Source organism: Vespa crabro, chromosome 2 (genome assembly GCF_910589235.1).
Source record: "Vespa crabro chromosome 2, iyVesCrab1.2, whole genome shotgun sequence".
Classification (NCBI taxonomy): Eukaryota; Metazoa; Arthropoda; class Insecta; order Hymenoptera; family Vespidae; genus Vespa; species Vespa crabro.
Window position 1 is genome coordinate 8,468,007 of NC_060956.1, and position 15,813 is coordinate 8,483,819.

At 36.8% G+C, this 15,813-nt stretch overlaps 1 protein-coding gene and 1 long non-coding RNA gene across 7 annotated transcripts in view; one reads left to right on the top strand and one right to left on the bottom strand.

Moving 5' to 3' along the window:
* The window catches only part of LOC124433218 (RNA-binding protein Musashi homolog Rbp6), a 586,211-nt gene that overhangs the window by 210,088 nt on the left and 360,310 nt on the right, over positions 1–15,813 (top strand). The window contains exon 1 of one of the 6 annotated variants that reach the window (XM_046982964.1): positions 6,629–6,847. The exons of the other annotated variants lie outside the window; for them this stretch is intronic. Within the exon in view, the coding sequence (XP_046838920.1) occupies positions 6,829–6,847 (19 nt within the window). The 5' untranslated portion in view covers positions 6,629–6,828. Of the gene's footprint in view, positions 1–6,628; positions 6,848–15,813 lie in introns of those variants that run through there. 6 annotated transcript variants of the gene reach the window in all.
* LOC124433221 lies at positions 848–14,881 on the bottom strand. Its single transcript, XR_006944451.1, has 3 exons — positions 9,163–14,881; positions 6,195–6,634; positions 848–3,959 (listed from the first exon to the last, which is right to left on the bottom strand). It is a non-coding gene; the product is annotated as an uncharacterized LOC124433221 (long non-coding RNA).

Here is a 15,813-nt window from a genome sequence, read left to right on the forward strand (position 1 = left end):
TTAGTCCGGATGAAGAAACAAGGTAGAGAGTCCAGACAGGGTAGGAAAATGCGAGGCTTGTGTAAAGGCTGTTAAGTCGAAGATACGATCGAAAGGAGTGTGTCAAAGCTAGCTCAAAGCTGGTTACCATTCTGAATCTCTCCACTTACATGTTCGTGGAATATTCACAGAGAAGAAGACTGGCAACGGTTAGCCTACTAAAACGAAATTCACCTCCATGGAACACGAATGTTGCATTATTCGGGATAGCGGCTTTCGAACTTGCGGTTTCGAGCTTGAGATTCTCCCACTATCGTTCAAAACCACAATGAAAGAATTAAATCCATGAAAACACGACGCCTGTGCCACTGGCTTTTAACGTTTTCTTCTCTCTCTTTCTTTCTCTTTCTTATCCCTTTCTCTTTGTCCTCCTTTTCTGATTATGCTTTCCTTTTTCATCGACTTTTTTTGTCTTTCTTTATATTTAGAATACCTCCATTGGGATATAATTAAATCGAAAGGAGACGTAATCTTGAGATGACGAACGAAATAATTTTGATTCAAATAAGAAATTACTTTATCGTGGGTATTCATTAATGTTTTTAAGTGAACCTGTTATACTTATCAACATCTCGAATGTTATAAATTTAATCTTTAATTTATTTACAGCGACCTTAGCAACTTCCTTTTATGAGTTATAAATCGAAGCATATAATCTACTTTAATCGAATTCAGTGATTCATATATTCCCAGTTTGAAAGGTTAAGTCGTCCGTCTCGGTATTTCGTCGTCATAAAATTCGAAAGATTCGTTTAAAACTTTGCTACGGACATCTCTCACTCATTGTAACGACGCGTTACATGAACGCTATTCCTTGTCATCGTAGAGATATCATTTTTTACTTCTTGTGATCTTGAAGAGATCATTTTCTAAGCTTCTTAGCATATATATATATATATATATCGTGCATCAAAAGAAAGGCATCAAGCAAGTCATTATACATTTTTAAGTGGAAATATTCATTCGTAAACGTTCTAATTCTTTTCTTGTTTGTCGCTAAGCATTATTCAACGATTCGCTATGACATAAGTATATGTATATGGAACATTGTAGTATCGGGGAAAATCGAAATGAAGGAAGTAGAAGCTTTTGGTTCTGGGACGTCAGGTACTACAAGGAAGAAGAGAACAGTTGCGTTTAAGCTGGAGGTCGCTGGGCCTCGACGTTTCATTTCCGTCGACAGGACGGAAGTTTCCACCCCCGGTATAGAGGAGTTTGTCTTTTGTTCACTATGGGGCGAAGTATAGGCAAACAGAGCAAATGGAAGGAGAGACGAGCCAAGAGGGTTGGAGTGAGAAGACGAGAAGGGGTAAAAGAGGAGAAGATCTGGCCGAGAGGACCAGAAGAGAGAGAAAATACTAATAGTAGGAGGTAATGCCATAAAGGAAAACGAGCGGCTTAAAGAGTTTAAATATACGCTGGAAATTAAGGTCGCTTCTACGCAAACGTAAACCTGACTATTTTCTTTCTAATCTTTTTTCCGTCTTCTTGGACTACGTTCTTTCTTTCAACCGCCGCACTGTATCGTCGCAGTGCATTGGGAGAAAAAAAACGACTAGGAACGACAAGGGGAGTTCTTTTTCAACGTTTAAACGTTTCCTGCAAGTGCTCGCTCGCTCGCGAGAGAGGAGAGTGAGAGAGAAAGAAATCGAGTCGAGTGTCTCTCGTCTACGTACGTCCACGTTCTTAAGAAGAAGGCAAGGGTATAAAATATGGCCAAGTCTCTTTTGCGCTAGGTGCGCACGGCATTTTGATATCGCAAAGTGCTGCATTTTACGAGCCTTCTAAAAAAGAAGACGCTCCCGAGTAGCCAGTTGGTGTCTTTCTATGTTCGTAAATAATAACGATGCGATGGGAATAATTCTTATCGTAGCATGCATCTTCCTCTCGCTCTTTTCAAACTTTAAGATATCGTCTTTCGCACAAGCGAACTTCCTTTTCTTCGTCCATCGTTATTTTGTTATTTCTGATGTTGTGAATCGAGACTTTTATGAACGATCAAAATGTACTAAAGTTGAAAGCAAAGAAAGTAAAAGAAAGAGAAAGAGCGAACAAAATCACACAATTTCGTTTCTCGTTCTTTTGCTAAAAGAATGGGACTGTCTTTGAGGGTTCAAAGTGGCCGAGTTTATGACCACCACTGAATCGATTTGGCACAGCATTCTTTGAATGACAACAGATCGAATTGGTTGCTCTTTACGATTTTGATGTTAGGCCAACCAAAGAGGAAGAGTGAGTGAGAGAGAGAGAGAGAGAGAGAGAGAGAGAGAGAGAGAGAACGTAGGCGTCGTCGATTCAAAATAGCAACACTACCGAGACCTATATTCTACTTTTGCTCGTGATCATATAGGAATACATATACAGGATGAATCTAAATTCAAACCTCCAGTAATTATAAAGGACAGCCAACTAAATAATTTGAGATAGGAAATCAATGGTCAGAAATCAGTTGTTCACAAGACACAGGGTGATAATTATTTTTATTTAAAAACTATTTATGCTTTATCATCTTACTTTTTAACTGTACTTATAACACAATTATAACTATTTTTAATAAATCAATTATTTAATATAAAAAATTAAATTAATACTACAGTATTCTAAGCCACTATCTGGATAGGAAACTGTAATTAGACTACCTTAGTGTTTAAGTAAATTAAGGTACAGTGCGAGCATATACTTTCTATAGAAAATAATTTTATTATCAAATTGTTTCACCCTATTGGTAAAAAACAAAGGATTTCCAGCATAGTTTACCATCTCAAAATACTTCAAATGATAAAATTCTCCTATTAGCCAACACAGTTTGTCAGCTGAATTTAGATTCACCCTATATATATACTTATATTATATCGGTCAATAGATAAGTAGAAGTTATCACAACTTGACTTTTTCTGTTTGGTGTCTTTTCTGTTGCATTGATTTGAAGATAAATTAACGATAGAGAAGAATCATTAATGAGAAGAAACATTTAATTTATAAAGCAAATGTTATTTACAAAAATTTGTAAAAAGATATAATTCGATGGATGGCTTTATGTTAAGCAGTACAGTTGGAAATTACAAGAAAACTAGAACGAATAGAATGCAGTTGTAAGTCATATAGGAGTACATACATTATATTAAGTCTTGTCCTCACTGAAGCAAAAACAATAATATTTCATATTGATATTCCATGTATCTTGAAAAAATCGCCGTTTGTTACCGGATCTTTCTGCAGATTTCTGTCGTCAGGAACAAATACTACCGCTTATTGACTGTTTCCGTTCGAACCGGTAAAGATAAAAAAGACAAAAATAGAGAATACGTGGTAGCAGAAACAAATGCTCCTACAATGTATACATAAGTGTAGTCTTAAAACCGAAACAAAATAAAAATGTTCCTGAGATAATGTTGCTTCAATGTTGGCAAAATATTTCTATAAATTGCTATATGCGTTTGTTGAAAATGTTTTGAAACATGCAGTGAACAAATGGTGACAGAAAGTTTCTTATTGTTGCTTCAATGAGGACTTTAAAGCTTAACATAAAATTCTTTTATGGATTAATCTTTTCCACATCTTCGTATATACCCTTCGTTCTATCTCAACACGATCGGCTGTAGGAAAAATTACAAATTAATTTCTACTGGTCTTGTCTTGCTGACTTCACATTAATCTATTCCATTAATATTAATTATCATTTGACTAAAAAAATTTTGTTCGATGATAAATGCATGTAAAATCCTTTCACAAAATGCCGCCATATTCTTTTCTTTATCTCGCGTGTCTGCGTTCTTCCACTGATGACTACGTTCGCTTTACGTGCATACATTCGTGTGGTAATCAACTTTGCTGAAACACCCTTCATTCGTGATACAAGTAACAATTCTACTTAGCACATTGTCTTTCTTTGAGATCATCGATATCTGATTTTTCCGACCCTATTTAAAAAATATAATATAAATTAATACAGTACATTCTGTTTTATCGTTATTCTTAAAAAATGATGAAATATATTATGTTGCCTGCTATCCGATTATAAAGAAAACTCAATTCCAGATTCAATATGTTCAATATCGTACACGATATCTTAATCAATGAGTCATATCTTAATCAACAATATAAAAAGCAATTTGGACAATTGACAAAAAACTTAAAAAGAAACAGTAATTCATTCAGTTTTCTCAGCATAACGTTAAGTTAAAATATATATGTTGTTGATAAGGTAATATAAAAGATAGTTTAATAGTCGCTTTGAAGAAATATTTTTTGCTTGATTAACGGTTGCCCGACTATCGTGCGAATACTTTATGCCCGGCAATTTTCCAGTAAATCACAAATTAAGAGAGGAGGATAAGTATCGAGCCCATTAAAGCCAACAACGTCAGGAGCGGCTGATGCAGCGTGGCGCGTCAGCAGATTCTAATTTTGCAGGCGCATATCGCGTCCTCGGCATTCGCCTAACATGCTATTTATCCATATCATTTCCTTTTCGTCTTTTCTCGCCATCTTCCTCATAATTCTCTTTATATGTAGCATCAACGATCACGCACGTTACGTACATTCCATTCTCATTCTTCTGTCCTTTTTCTAGTTCCCGCGAATATTCGTTCGGGCGTTGAACAAAAAATCAACAAAACCAAAGCAACGAACGACCGAACGAACGAACGAACGAACGAATGAACGAACGAACGATCGAACGAACGAACGAACGAATGAACGAACGCGGCACATTAATTGGAAGCCGGTATTTCGCTTTCCACCGCAATAATTGCTAGACGTATCAGTAATATCGAAGAACTCGTTTTCCAACGGTGTACCATCGACACAAGGACGAATTTCCTCTTCCTGCCTTTACCACTTTTCTCTTACTCTCCTTTATCTACTTCTTTCTCATTAGTTTCCGTTGTCGAAGTAAAATCGAAATTCTTGAGAATCACGGAAATTCACGAATTTCTCATTTTCGGATGCCTTCGAAAAGAGAAACCTCCAAATCTCCTGAAGTGACTGCTTTTAAATGGGCGTAGTTAAGAAAACAATGAGTGACCTATGATGAAACGAGATTCGTCGCTTTTCGATGACTCCTTCTCATGTCTATGACATTGAAAAATTGTTGAATTGAAACAATTGATTCTATCCAATAATGAATATCGCTCGCTCAAATCAAATTCTCTGAAAAGTTTTCACGAGAAAAATGATCGGGGATATTCTCGGAATCTATCGCTGACACATCGAGAAAGAAAGAAAGATAGAGAGTTAGAGAGATAAAGAGAAAAAGATAGGACTGATATCGGGGCTAATAGAACGAGTTGCACCAGGGCACCAAGCTCCAAGCCAAGTTTAGCACCGCGGAATCCGGCCCAAACACAACCAAAATAAATACTAATCACAAATCTTAATCAACGGATCCAGGTTTCTATATATAAGTATGGCTCTCTCATTCTGATGCCAAAGCGACTCCCGAAGTTATGTGTCATCGTGAATAATATTCCCTTGGTCTTAAACTACGAATTGAGCGATTAGTATTAATTTTTTTCAATTGGAAGATATTTTTATGAACAAAGCCCATGTTTTGTTCAAAAATGTTTCGAACATTTGCATCTGTATAGTTTATAAGTCAAATAATTGTAAATCGTTAGTTTACAAGACATTTGATGTCGTTATATAATTTACGAAAAGAGGCAAAATATTGACTTCTCTGCAATATAATAATTAAAAATTAAATTTAATATGTGTAAATATATATATATATATATATATATATATACATATATATGTTAATATATGTATATATATCTAAGATTGATTACAAATTGATAGTGATTTACTAATTAATTCAGATATCGATTTCAAAGCAGGTTATCGTTATAGATAGAAGCGAATATTGAATCTCGTTACACAAGTGCGTTTGGCATGATTTCCTCGTGATATTCCTCCTCGAATACTTGCGCATCTTGATACTTCCTTGCCTCTTACGTGTACCTTAACTATATATTCATGCATCTAATTATAAGCGATCTATGTTTGAATAAGTGACCGATATTTTCTGGCATTGACAATACTATCTCTTTCGCTCTGGTTAAAAGTACTAGCATTTATATGACGTGTCGAGTTATGTTGTTTCGTAATGAAGTTATCGAATATTTCGATCTCGTAATTGTCATTCATACCGATACCTTGCAAGAATGATGCGAATGAAAGGTTGATTGGAGACTTTACGAGCTGCCATCTTAGATTTTCATGAATAACATCGTTTCTTCGTATATACATACAGCTTCCTACGGATGAATTATTCGTCGAGGTACGGGACATCTCCTCTTGTTTTGCACTTTACGTCGTATTAATATATGTTGCTTTGACGTCACCGATACATTAAATTCAACAGGGAGGACAATTCGAAGTTAACGAAGGTTAACTAATGCGTCTATGCACGAGTTCGCTCATCTTCGCTTTCCCCTTCGTTCTCTTCATTTCCCCCTTTCTCGATACCAATATCGCCTTGCGTAATCGGCTTTTGCTCGGTTAGAAATAAAAGCCATTCCAGTGAATCGCTTTAAAATGCTCATATAACTTCGTCCGATATTTTCGAACATTTTGCCAATGAAAATCCTCACGACTGCGAATAGAAAATATAATTCGATTTTAATGACTTCGCATTTCGACAATTTGTTTCGCATAATTCAATTAAGTGTGCGTGCCTGCTCTTGATACAGTTAGACGTATATGAAATACTATTATATACAACGGTAGTGAATATAGAAAGAAAAGAAAAGAGAAAACTAGTGATTCGAGAGAAAAAAAGACAAAGAGATGAAAGGGCAGGAAGAAGGTGAGAGATAACGAATGAAAACGAAGCATACGCCAGTGAAATCGGATTAAGACATCGAGCTGGATATTGCATTTTTGATCGGGTTCTGCTAGTCCAACGGCCTCCACTGCTCGTAACCGTCGGTGTTTCCTGTTGGATTGAATTATTAAATTCAATTTTTCGAGTACTGAGAGATTTGAATTATTAAACTAGGCTTGGCGCAGAGACTCTTTGCAATCGCGGTCGTGGCCTGTGTTTTTCTATCTATCCATCTTTCTCTTTCTCTCCCTTCCTCTTTTGCTAGCTGGCACACATACTCTATTCTCTTTTTCTTTCTCTCTTTCTCCCTCTCTCTCTCTCTCTCTCTCTCTCTCTTTTTCTTCTTCTATTTTCTTCTGATTTCAATCACTATCTATTTTTCCTATTTTATCACTAGATTGCGCTTCAGTTTAGTTGCGTAGGTAATTTCATATCGTGCCATTGGAAATTAATAAGGGACAATTCATGATATTTATACGATTTTTCTCATTTTACCATGTCATCAACTTCGTTCTCACAGTCGTAGTACTTGTAGTCGATACTCAGTAGTAGGATCTATGGTTGGCTGGTTTTTAGAACGATCTTATAGGAGTTCAACGATACGCTCGCTGAATCTTCATCTCGTATATTGATAAGAAAAATAACAAAAGGCTCTATTTGTACAAATGACGTTTAAATAATAGTGATTGTTATTGTTGGACTGTTTGAAAGAGCTATGAATAGTCTTATACGATAAACGAAACTATTACTTTACTCTCAACATACTGGAATCAAGTAATGTCTAAGAATTTGAAATATCTTATGAGATGCAGAGTGTATGTCGACTCCATTCGTAAAAGCATTCGCTCGTGTATTTTGTCAATCGCGGAAAAGACAAACGTAGATAAACGATACTAAGGGAAAGTAGCTGATCGAAGAGAGATCGATCGAGATCTTCGATTAGACGTATCTCTCTCCAACGGTATTACCGCTATTCCTATTACCGGCCAGAGCAGTAGGACTGTTCTAACTCTCAATCCAGCAGTACTCGAGACAGAACGAACGGACAGAGAGATCTAAAGAGACAAAGAATAGAGGATCTTTACTGGCTAGTTTTCCGCGCGATTTCCCGCGAGAAAACGAGAAAGGATTGAGGATCCGAGATTGGAACGGGACGAGGTGGTTGTCACGGAAGCGAGGAGCTAAAAGAAAAGACGGAGAAAGAGAAAGTCGAAATCGAAAAAGCTCCGAGAAAGCTTCTTAAGTGGGTAGTGCGGCGAAGAGCCGAACTGTTCGACGGTGAGTTAAAGGTAAGAGGGAGAAAGATGGATAGAGCTGGAGAAAGAAAGGAGAGAGAGAAAGGGAGATGGAAAAAGAAGGAAAGAGCTAGAGAAGAGAAAAGGGAAGAATGGAAAGATATCAAAGAAGACAATGGTGTAAGTGAGACGTAGAGTACTGGCTTAGCGGAGCGTATTATCGTATGAGAATCTCTCATCGGATCCAATAGTTCGAGCGCGCGGATGTGGAATAAAGCTCATCAAGGATTCAGTCCGCAATCCGCATTCGATGAATTAAAGATGTCTCCAAGAGTAACAAGAATGGATATCCCCTTTATATATATATATATATATATATATATATATATATATAATATATATATATACATATATATATCTTTCGTTACTCGCTTTTACGCGAAGCATCGCAGATCTTGGTCGTTGCACCCGTTCAGTGGTGGTTCTCTTTCTTCCCGTTCTCTGCGAAGTCCCGTAGACTTTTACCCTCCTCATTAGCAATGGGATTAAGCTCTATCATTATACGACCATCGTTCATCGTCGGAAAAGGAAGAAGTTCTATGGATTTTCCTTCGGCTTTATGTCGAATTCGATACCATAAATTGTCGAAGAAGTATCGATGTATAAAGAATAGAAGAGAGAGAGAGAAAGAGAGAGAGGGGGAGAGAGAGAGAAAGAGAGAGAGGGGGAGTGAGAGGGGGAGTGAGAGAAAGAGAAGAAAAATATGTGAGTGAAGTTCACAAAAAACTTGATGAATCATTTACGAACGAATATATTTCCTTACTATTGCGAATCTTGGAAATATGAGATATCTTGAAAAAGGATAGATTATGTTTCTTGAGTCTTGGTTCAAGGCATAGAAAGGGAGAGTTTAATTCATAATAAAAGAAAGTGTCAGCGTAAAATCCTATCGCAAGGTAGCTACGATAAATTTGCCTGGTGGTAAAGAAGATGGGGTTGAGGTTGAAGGGTAGAGGGAGGTGCTAGAAATGAGAGGGCGCCAGGGGTTGAGTAGATTTGTACCTGCGTGGTTGCCATCATTAGAATGGTGGGCCATAGCTGCAATGCGGGCACCCATGCGACCGAGTGGTGGGGATAGAGTGGTGGCTAGATACCCACTATGCATCGAGTATGCACTATCGCAACTCGTAGAAGAACGGGTTTGGCTCGTGGCCAGGTAGGCTTCAGGTTCTGTCATCCCTCCTACGTTCCTATGTAGCAATCTATATGTGCCTACCAAATCAACTCCTCTTCGTTCCTCTTCTTTCTCTTCTACCTCCCTTCTTCTTCTTCTTCTTCTTCTCTCCACCTTCTTCTTCTTTCTACTCGAATCGGCCCTCCAGCAGAATCTACGACTATGTCAGTGTCCTTTTTTGCTATTTTCTAGAATATAAATAGAAGATATATAAATAGGCCATCTTCTTTTTTCCGATCACTTTTTTATCCTTATTTTTCGTCGACTAACATTATATCTACGTCTTTGTTAATTATTTTAAAAATATTTTTTAACTAGGTTTAAGATAATTTATTTCAATATTATTGTTCGTAAACTCATTTCCATTAAACAATTTATCCCATGCCAATAAGTTCAAGGAAAGTCCAAAAGCAGAATTTGATTGATTAAATATTCTGAGAAAAATGGATTAAATTTTTTCATCGATCAATCTTCTTGAAGTTTTACTTGCCGACATGCAATTGTAATGCGTAATCCGTAACGCATTGCAAGAAAGCAACTTTCATTATCGCGAAATTATTATTTTTAACGTGCTTTTAACTTTTCCCTTTATTTTTTATTTTTTTATTTTGTAGAATCGTTTGCATGTTTCGATATTAACCTCTCATTATTATTCGAATATAAAATGTTTGCAAAATTGAACGATTTGTGCATACAACCTTATATCTCAATACTTGCTTGAAAGATAAATGATAATATTTTCCAGTTTTTTTTTTCTTCTCAGATCGGGCTAGTTCAAATTTCAAGACAAATTTGTACTTACGGTAACGGTTAATGGCTATTCATAAACATAAGCGCGTATCCACAGCACTGTCTTTTTGGAATGCTGCGTGATGGTTAAAATAGACCGGCACGCGAACGAAAACAACATGAAACATAGAGTTATACGCTCCCCTCTTTCATCTCCTGCTCCTGTTTGTTCATCTCTTTCTTTCTCCTTCTCTCTCTCTCTCTCTCTCTCTCTCTCTCTCTCTCTCTCTCTTTGCATCTCTGTACATCTTTATCTTTCTCAAGCTACAAAGTTCGTCCAGGAAAGAGGTCTACGTACTACGTTTCTCCTGCCAACAGGCTGAAGTTTATTTATTTATTACTGTAAACGGACACATACGTCGTCGAATAATCATGGTCCTCATATTGCACTGTTGAAATGAAAATTTACTTTAACAACTGGTCTAGCGTGATGAAAGATTAATCGTTACGGAAGATAATGACAATCACAAAAAGTATAAGTAAATGTCATAGTTCACAATATTATCATACACGCATATTTATCTTCAATTTTTCTACTCATCTTTTTCGTTCTATCTTGTATTCACTCTCAAGTTTAAATACAATACTAAAATAATAATCTATTATCGAAGACGCGGCTTGTCTTAACGAGTGGAAAATCTCATCTTTCTAAGATCATAGAAAGGTGGGTACTCCTCTTGTTTCTTCGCTCAAATAAGGAGCCATTAATATAACCCTGGATTGCGCACGTCTCCGCTTTTTTTCCCAACCACTCCTTTCTCGTTTGCTTTTTCACGCAGCAGTAACTCCGTGTTTATTTAAATAATGCTTTAGGTTGTGCTTTGAGCGTCCTTTGGCGGAGAATAAGTAATCTTGATGGATTCCTGGATGACAAGAATGAGTAGAAGAGAAGAAGAAAACGATGAGAAACAAGAAGTAGAAGAGGAAGAAGAGAAAGAAGAAGGAGAAGGAGGTATAGGAAAGAGAAAGATGAAGACATAGATAACCTTTGCGAAGAGGATGAGAGCATTTGGGATCGCGTTCGGAAAGAGTGAAAGAGAAAAAGAAGGAAGAACGGAGATATGAGATACAGAAGGATGAGAAGAAAGGGGTAGACAAGGCCATTCGTTTCAATGAACGGTTCTCCGGAATGGGGAACAGGCTTCTCCGTTCCCTCCTTCCAAGTCCCTTCCTCTACTCGATCTCTACTTCTCTTGAAGATCTCAGCATCCATGGAATAGAACGGGATAGAAGCCGCGTATATAGAACTTTATACGAACCCTTCTCTGAATAGAAAAACACTCGAACGGACCAACACCTTTTTTCTTCTTTTCTCGTTTCCTCACCGACGTACTGCTGCTGTATTCTTGCGTGGTTCTTCCACTTCCTTTTCTTTTCCTTCCTCCTTTTTTAGTTCTTCTTCTCTCGCAACCTCGGCATCTTATTTGAATGAAAGCCACCGCTACGGTTTTCCGTCTTCTGCTTCTTTCACTTTTTAAATATGGCGACCAATATATTTTGAGAACTTGATTCTATATTGCAAGTTTTCTTGAGAGGTAGGATGTAAAAAGGAAACATCAGAAGAGAGAGAGAGAGAGAGAGAGAGGGAGAGAGAGAGAGAGAGGGAAAGAGAGAGAGAGAGGGAAAGAGAGAGGAGTTAGAAAAAGAGAAAGAATACAGCATCCTCGCTTCGAGGTGCCTTCAAATTTGCTTGGTTGGGCAATTTTCGGAGGCACTCGATGCTGGCCTGCTTGAGCTTAGAAACGACATGAAATAGCGACTTAACTTTCGCCTCGTTGAAGAAATTTTTACCTTTCTTCATATTTCTTTCTGGATCTTGAAAATTAGTATTATTGCTGAAACGTTGTTTCGTTCTTTCAAAACGATATATAGATCCCAATAGCAAAGAAAATTAGCAAGATTGATAGTAATTTGATTCACTCTTTGCGCTTTGATGCGTAAATTTAGGTTTTTATTAAATATTCACGTTCACGGTATATGCCACGTACTTACTTATTAAAGGATACAAAAGTATGATTAATGTTGACAAATGTTATAGTCGCAGCGTAACATATGACGTATCACATCGTATTAGTTAGCTTCAAAAGTATTAACAATATCTCCGATTTAAACTCGAGTGATCGCATGAGATTAAAATAAAAGATACATTGTCCTATCGTCCTTAGATTAAATTACTTCTCTTGACTCACACGTTATCATTTTCTTCTTTCAATTTGAATACGAATTATCTTTTATTCTGCATAACAAATGCCACTCGCTCAGTTGTTTATATTAAGCCAATAGTCTTTCTTGCTCTCAAACTTAAATGCATCTAGTTCGTTGCTTTAAGATTTACTAATTTACTTTAGATTAACGATATGAAATTCCTTTTAACTTAAACATCGTTTGACGAAACGCAAATACGTGTAAGTAGTTCGACATGAACATTTATCACGCGTTTTCATCATTCGTAACGTTTGTAAACGTATTCCTTGAATTTACCATCTAGAAGAAAAATCAGCTTTAAATGCTTTCAAGATGATTTTACGATGAATTTATTTTTATGTGACAATTTTTTAGTTTATGATTATATATTTAAAAAATTTTTAAGAAACTTGCAGAACATTTTTGAAATCGCTCAAAATTGTCTGTTTAATATTCGACCTCTCTCATTAAAAAATTGTCCCATTTGCTCTCGTTTAATCATAATTATGAGAACGGGAGACCTTCTTCATGTAGAGAAATTTTAGCTTAGGCAGCCGTATCACGTGAATATGGTAAAAGGCCAAAGAACTTGGAAATTCCTTTCTTCCTTGCTTGCTATGTACGAGCGAGAAGGCAAAAGAATGCAAGGAATTGTGCACTAGCGCCGATTCTTCGCGTGAAAAATAAGTCGTGCTGAGGAACAATTAAGGAAATGACGCCCGTAAATTTTCGCGGGTTCTCGAGGACGTTTTAAGAGTACCTTCTCGCAAACGACGAAATTGCTTCCATCAATCCGCGCCGAGACAAATTAAAGAAGCATCGTCGAGCGTCCCACGGTTTGCTCCTCTTCGACTTAACGACATTTTCATAGCTCAAACGGAGAATAATGGAATGGTAGAAGAGAGAGTAAGGATTTAGAAGTGTAGAAGAAACGATTCGATTCAGGACAAACTTCATCGTTTTACACTTTTAGAGATTCCTGATCGTTTTACGTTTACTTGTCAGTCAACTCGGAAGAATTCATATCCAACTTTATTGTCACTAAAATTTCATGAAATTTGGCTATCGAAAGAGAGAAAATTCTATGTAGATCTATCGCAGAATTAATAATAATATTTGATAGCATTGTAAAGATAATTAGTTCTGTATGTATGTGTTTGTAAATCTTTAGTTAATAAGTTATTTACGATCAATACTTTATGACTATAATATCGTGTTTCGGCTAAACAATACGTTATCATAATTCACCATTTTCAGAGATATCGTCGTAATTGTAGAATAATATACCGGCAGTAGTTTAAAGCGAAACGTAATAATTTAACTAATTATAAGATATTACAGAGTGACTAATGACTAAAGAAAGTCAATTGTAAATCGGTGTAGTCGCGGAAGAAACAAATTTTCTCATTCGATCTTTCCTCTGTTAAAGTAGTGATCACCATCATAGTATATTTCAAATTTTCTCTCAAACGCTTCCGTGTGAACTATTTCTGTTGAATTCTCCTTAGTAAATCCGTAAAGATAACCAAATGAGGAAGAAACGCGTCGAGCAAAAGGAAAATTTTCGCATAATTTTCTCTTTTCATAGCCTATCACGTTAGCGTATCTTCAACTTATCGAAGAAGAAGAGCACTTGCAACCGAATAGACTAGTAACTACCGAGCATTACGAGGTTTTCAAAGCAGTCTGGATAAAACAGCGTATAATTAGATAGAGTGTAAGATATATTTGGAGCTTAGCCATATTGGCTCACCGCCAGGGTTCACCATTTTACGATATAACTACGCGTTGCTGGGAGAGAGAGAGAGAGAGAGAGAGAGAGAGAGAGAGAGAGAGAGAGAGAGAGAGAAAGAGAGAGGTGGTAAAGGAAAGGAAGATCGGAAGGGAAAGGAAAGAGAGAACAGAAGGAAAGGTCGAAGGGATGCCATGGTCGGAAAGTACTCGAGATTGGTTACACTATGTTACGTGCCATCGGGCCTTTACAGTGTCCTGCGACGATTTTACCGTAGTCTCCAATAAATTGTTGTCTTCATTACACGTATACTATGCGAATAGAAATTGCACTGTAATATATATGATCCAATTTGAGCTCGTCTCATCGGAAATCTCCTTTCTACAAAAGCAATAAGTTTATACATATACTTGCGCTTTAAGAGAATCAATATTTAATTTTTGAAAGATCAGATCAATAACGTCTCGTTACAAATTAATTACGATGTAACTCGATGATCATGAAAGGAACGTGACAGATAATTTTTCGCTAGAAAATAATCTTTTCAAAAATCCAGCGAACATTAATAATGATATATACATATATTTTCGACCGAGCGTCAATAAGCTCACGTTCGTATATCGAGCATGAGTAATTAGCTCCCTACGACGGCGAGTTAAGCTGAAGCTCTCTCGTGGATGCACGCGCCATGAGTTTATCACGGTATGCGGATTATGTTCGGCACTGTCAAGTCGCGCTGTTATCTACTAATTCCAATTACTGTCAACGATCCCCTTCGTCTCATCGTTCCAAGAGATTTTCGTCAAATCAGGAACGTACTATATGAAATTTTGAAATCTCATAGGTCATGTTATTTTTACGTTCGAATTGATTTTCATACGTAATTTGCGATGTACGAGACCGACGGTGTTTTTCAGTTGCGTGATCCTTTTTCTCATAAAACTATTTTTCCGACACTTGAGTTTGATTTTTGAACGATCGTTAAGCGATCTTTGTTAACAAGTTACTTACTCGAGTTCGTTTTTCGCGTTTCACCGGGAGATAGAGGACGGCAGGCGTATACCCGTCACGCGGACCAGTTCGATTCCTTCGGGCGATGCGAATTGAGGGGAAAAATGAAAGTTTTAATTCGGTTTTAAATAGAGCTCAAACCGCCCGCAATTACAAAAGTTTTGGTAATAGGCCAAATCCTTTCAGTTGGCGTTCGTTACCAATTCCGTAGCGAATGGTTTTAAATGAGTGCAAAGGCTTTACTGAGTGGTATGTACGTACTTTGAGAAGGGTTCGCGTGATATGCTATTTTGGACTCTATATTTAAAAGATGTGATTTCAGAATCTATCACTTGGTTAAAGAAAAAAAGTAGATATATGAATTTAAAATAGGTACATACATTCAATGGACGTAATACGTATGTACGACTTATAAAAAATATAGATATATGTATTCAATGAATAAAACATAGATGTAAGACTCGTTAAAAAGTTAAAATTCTATCATCCCCTTTCCGAGCTGTTGCTCTAATCATTAAGCTATCTAGAGATTCTTCGGTTAATTTCTCCATGAACGACTACTTATATTAAATGGAGTAAAATACAGAATGGTTTCCACATTGTCATTCTACAAAAATATTCGACCACAAATGTTCTTTTCTCTCTAAATATTTTTCAATTTGAATGGTACTGAATCCATAAGGCGACTCTTTGCCAATTCTTCTAATTACCGTTCACGTTACTGTCGTCGTCTTAAATTTTTCGAGTGTTCGGAACATTTAAG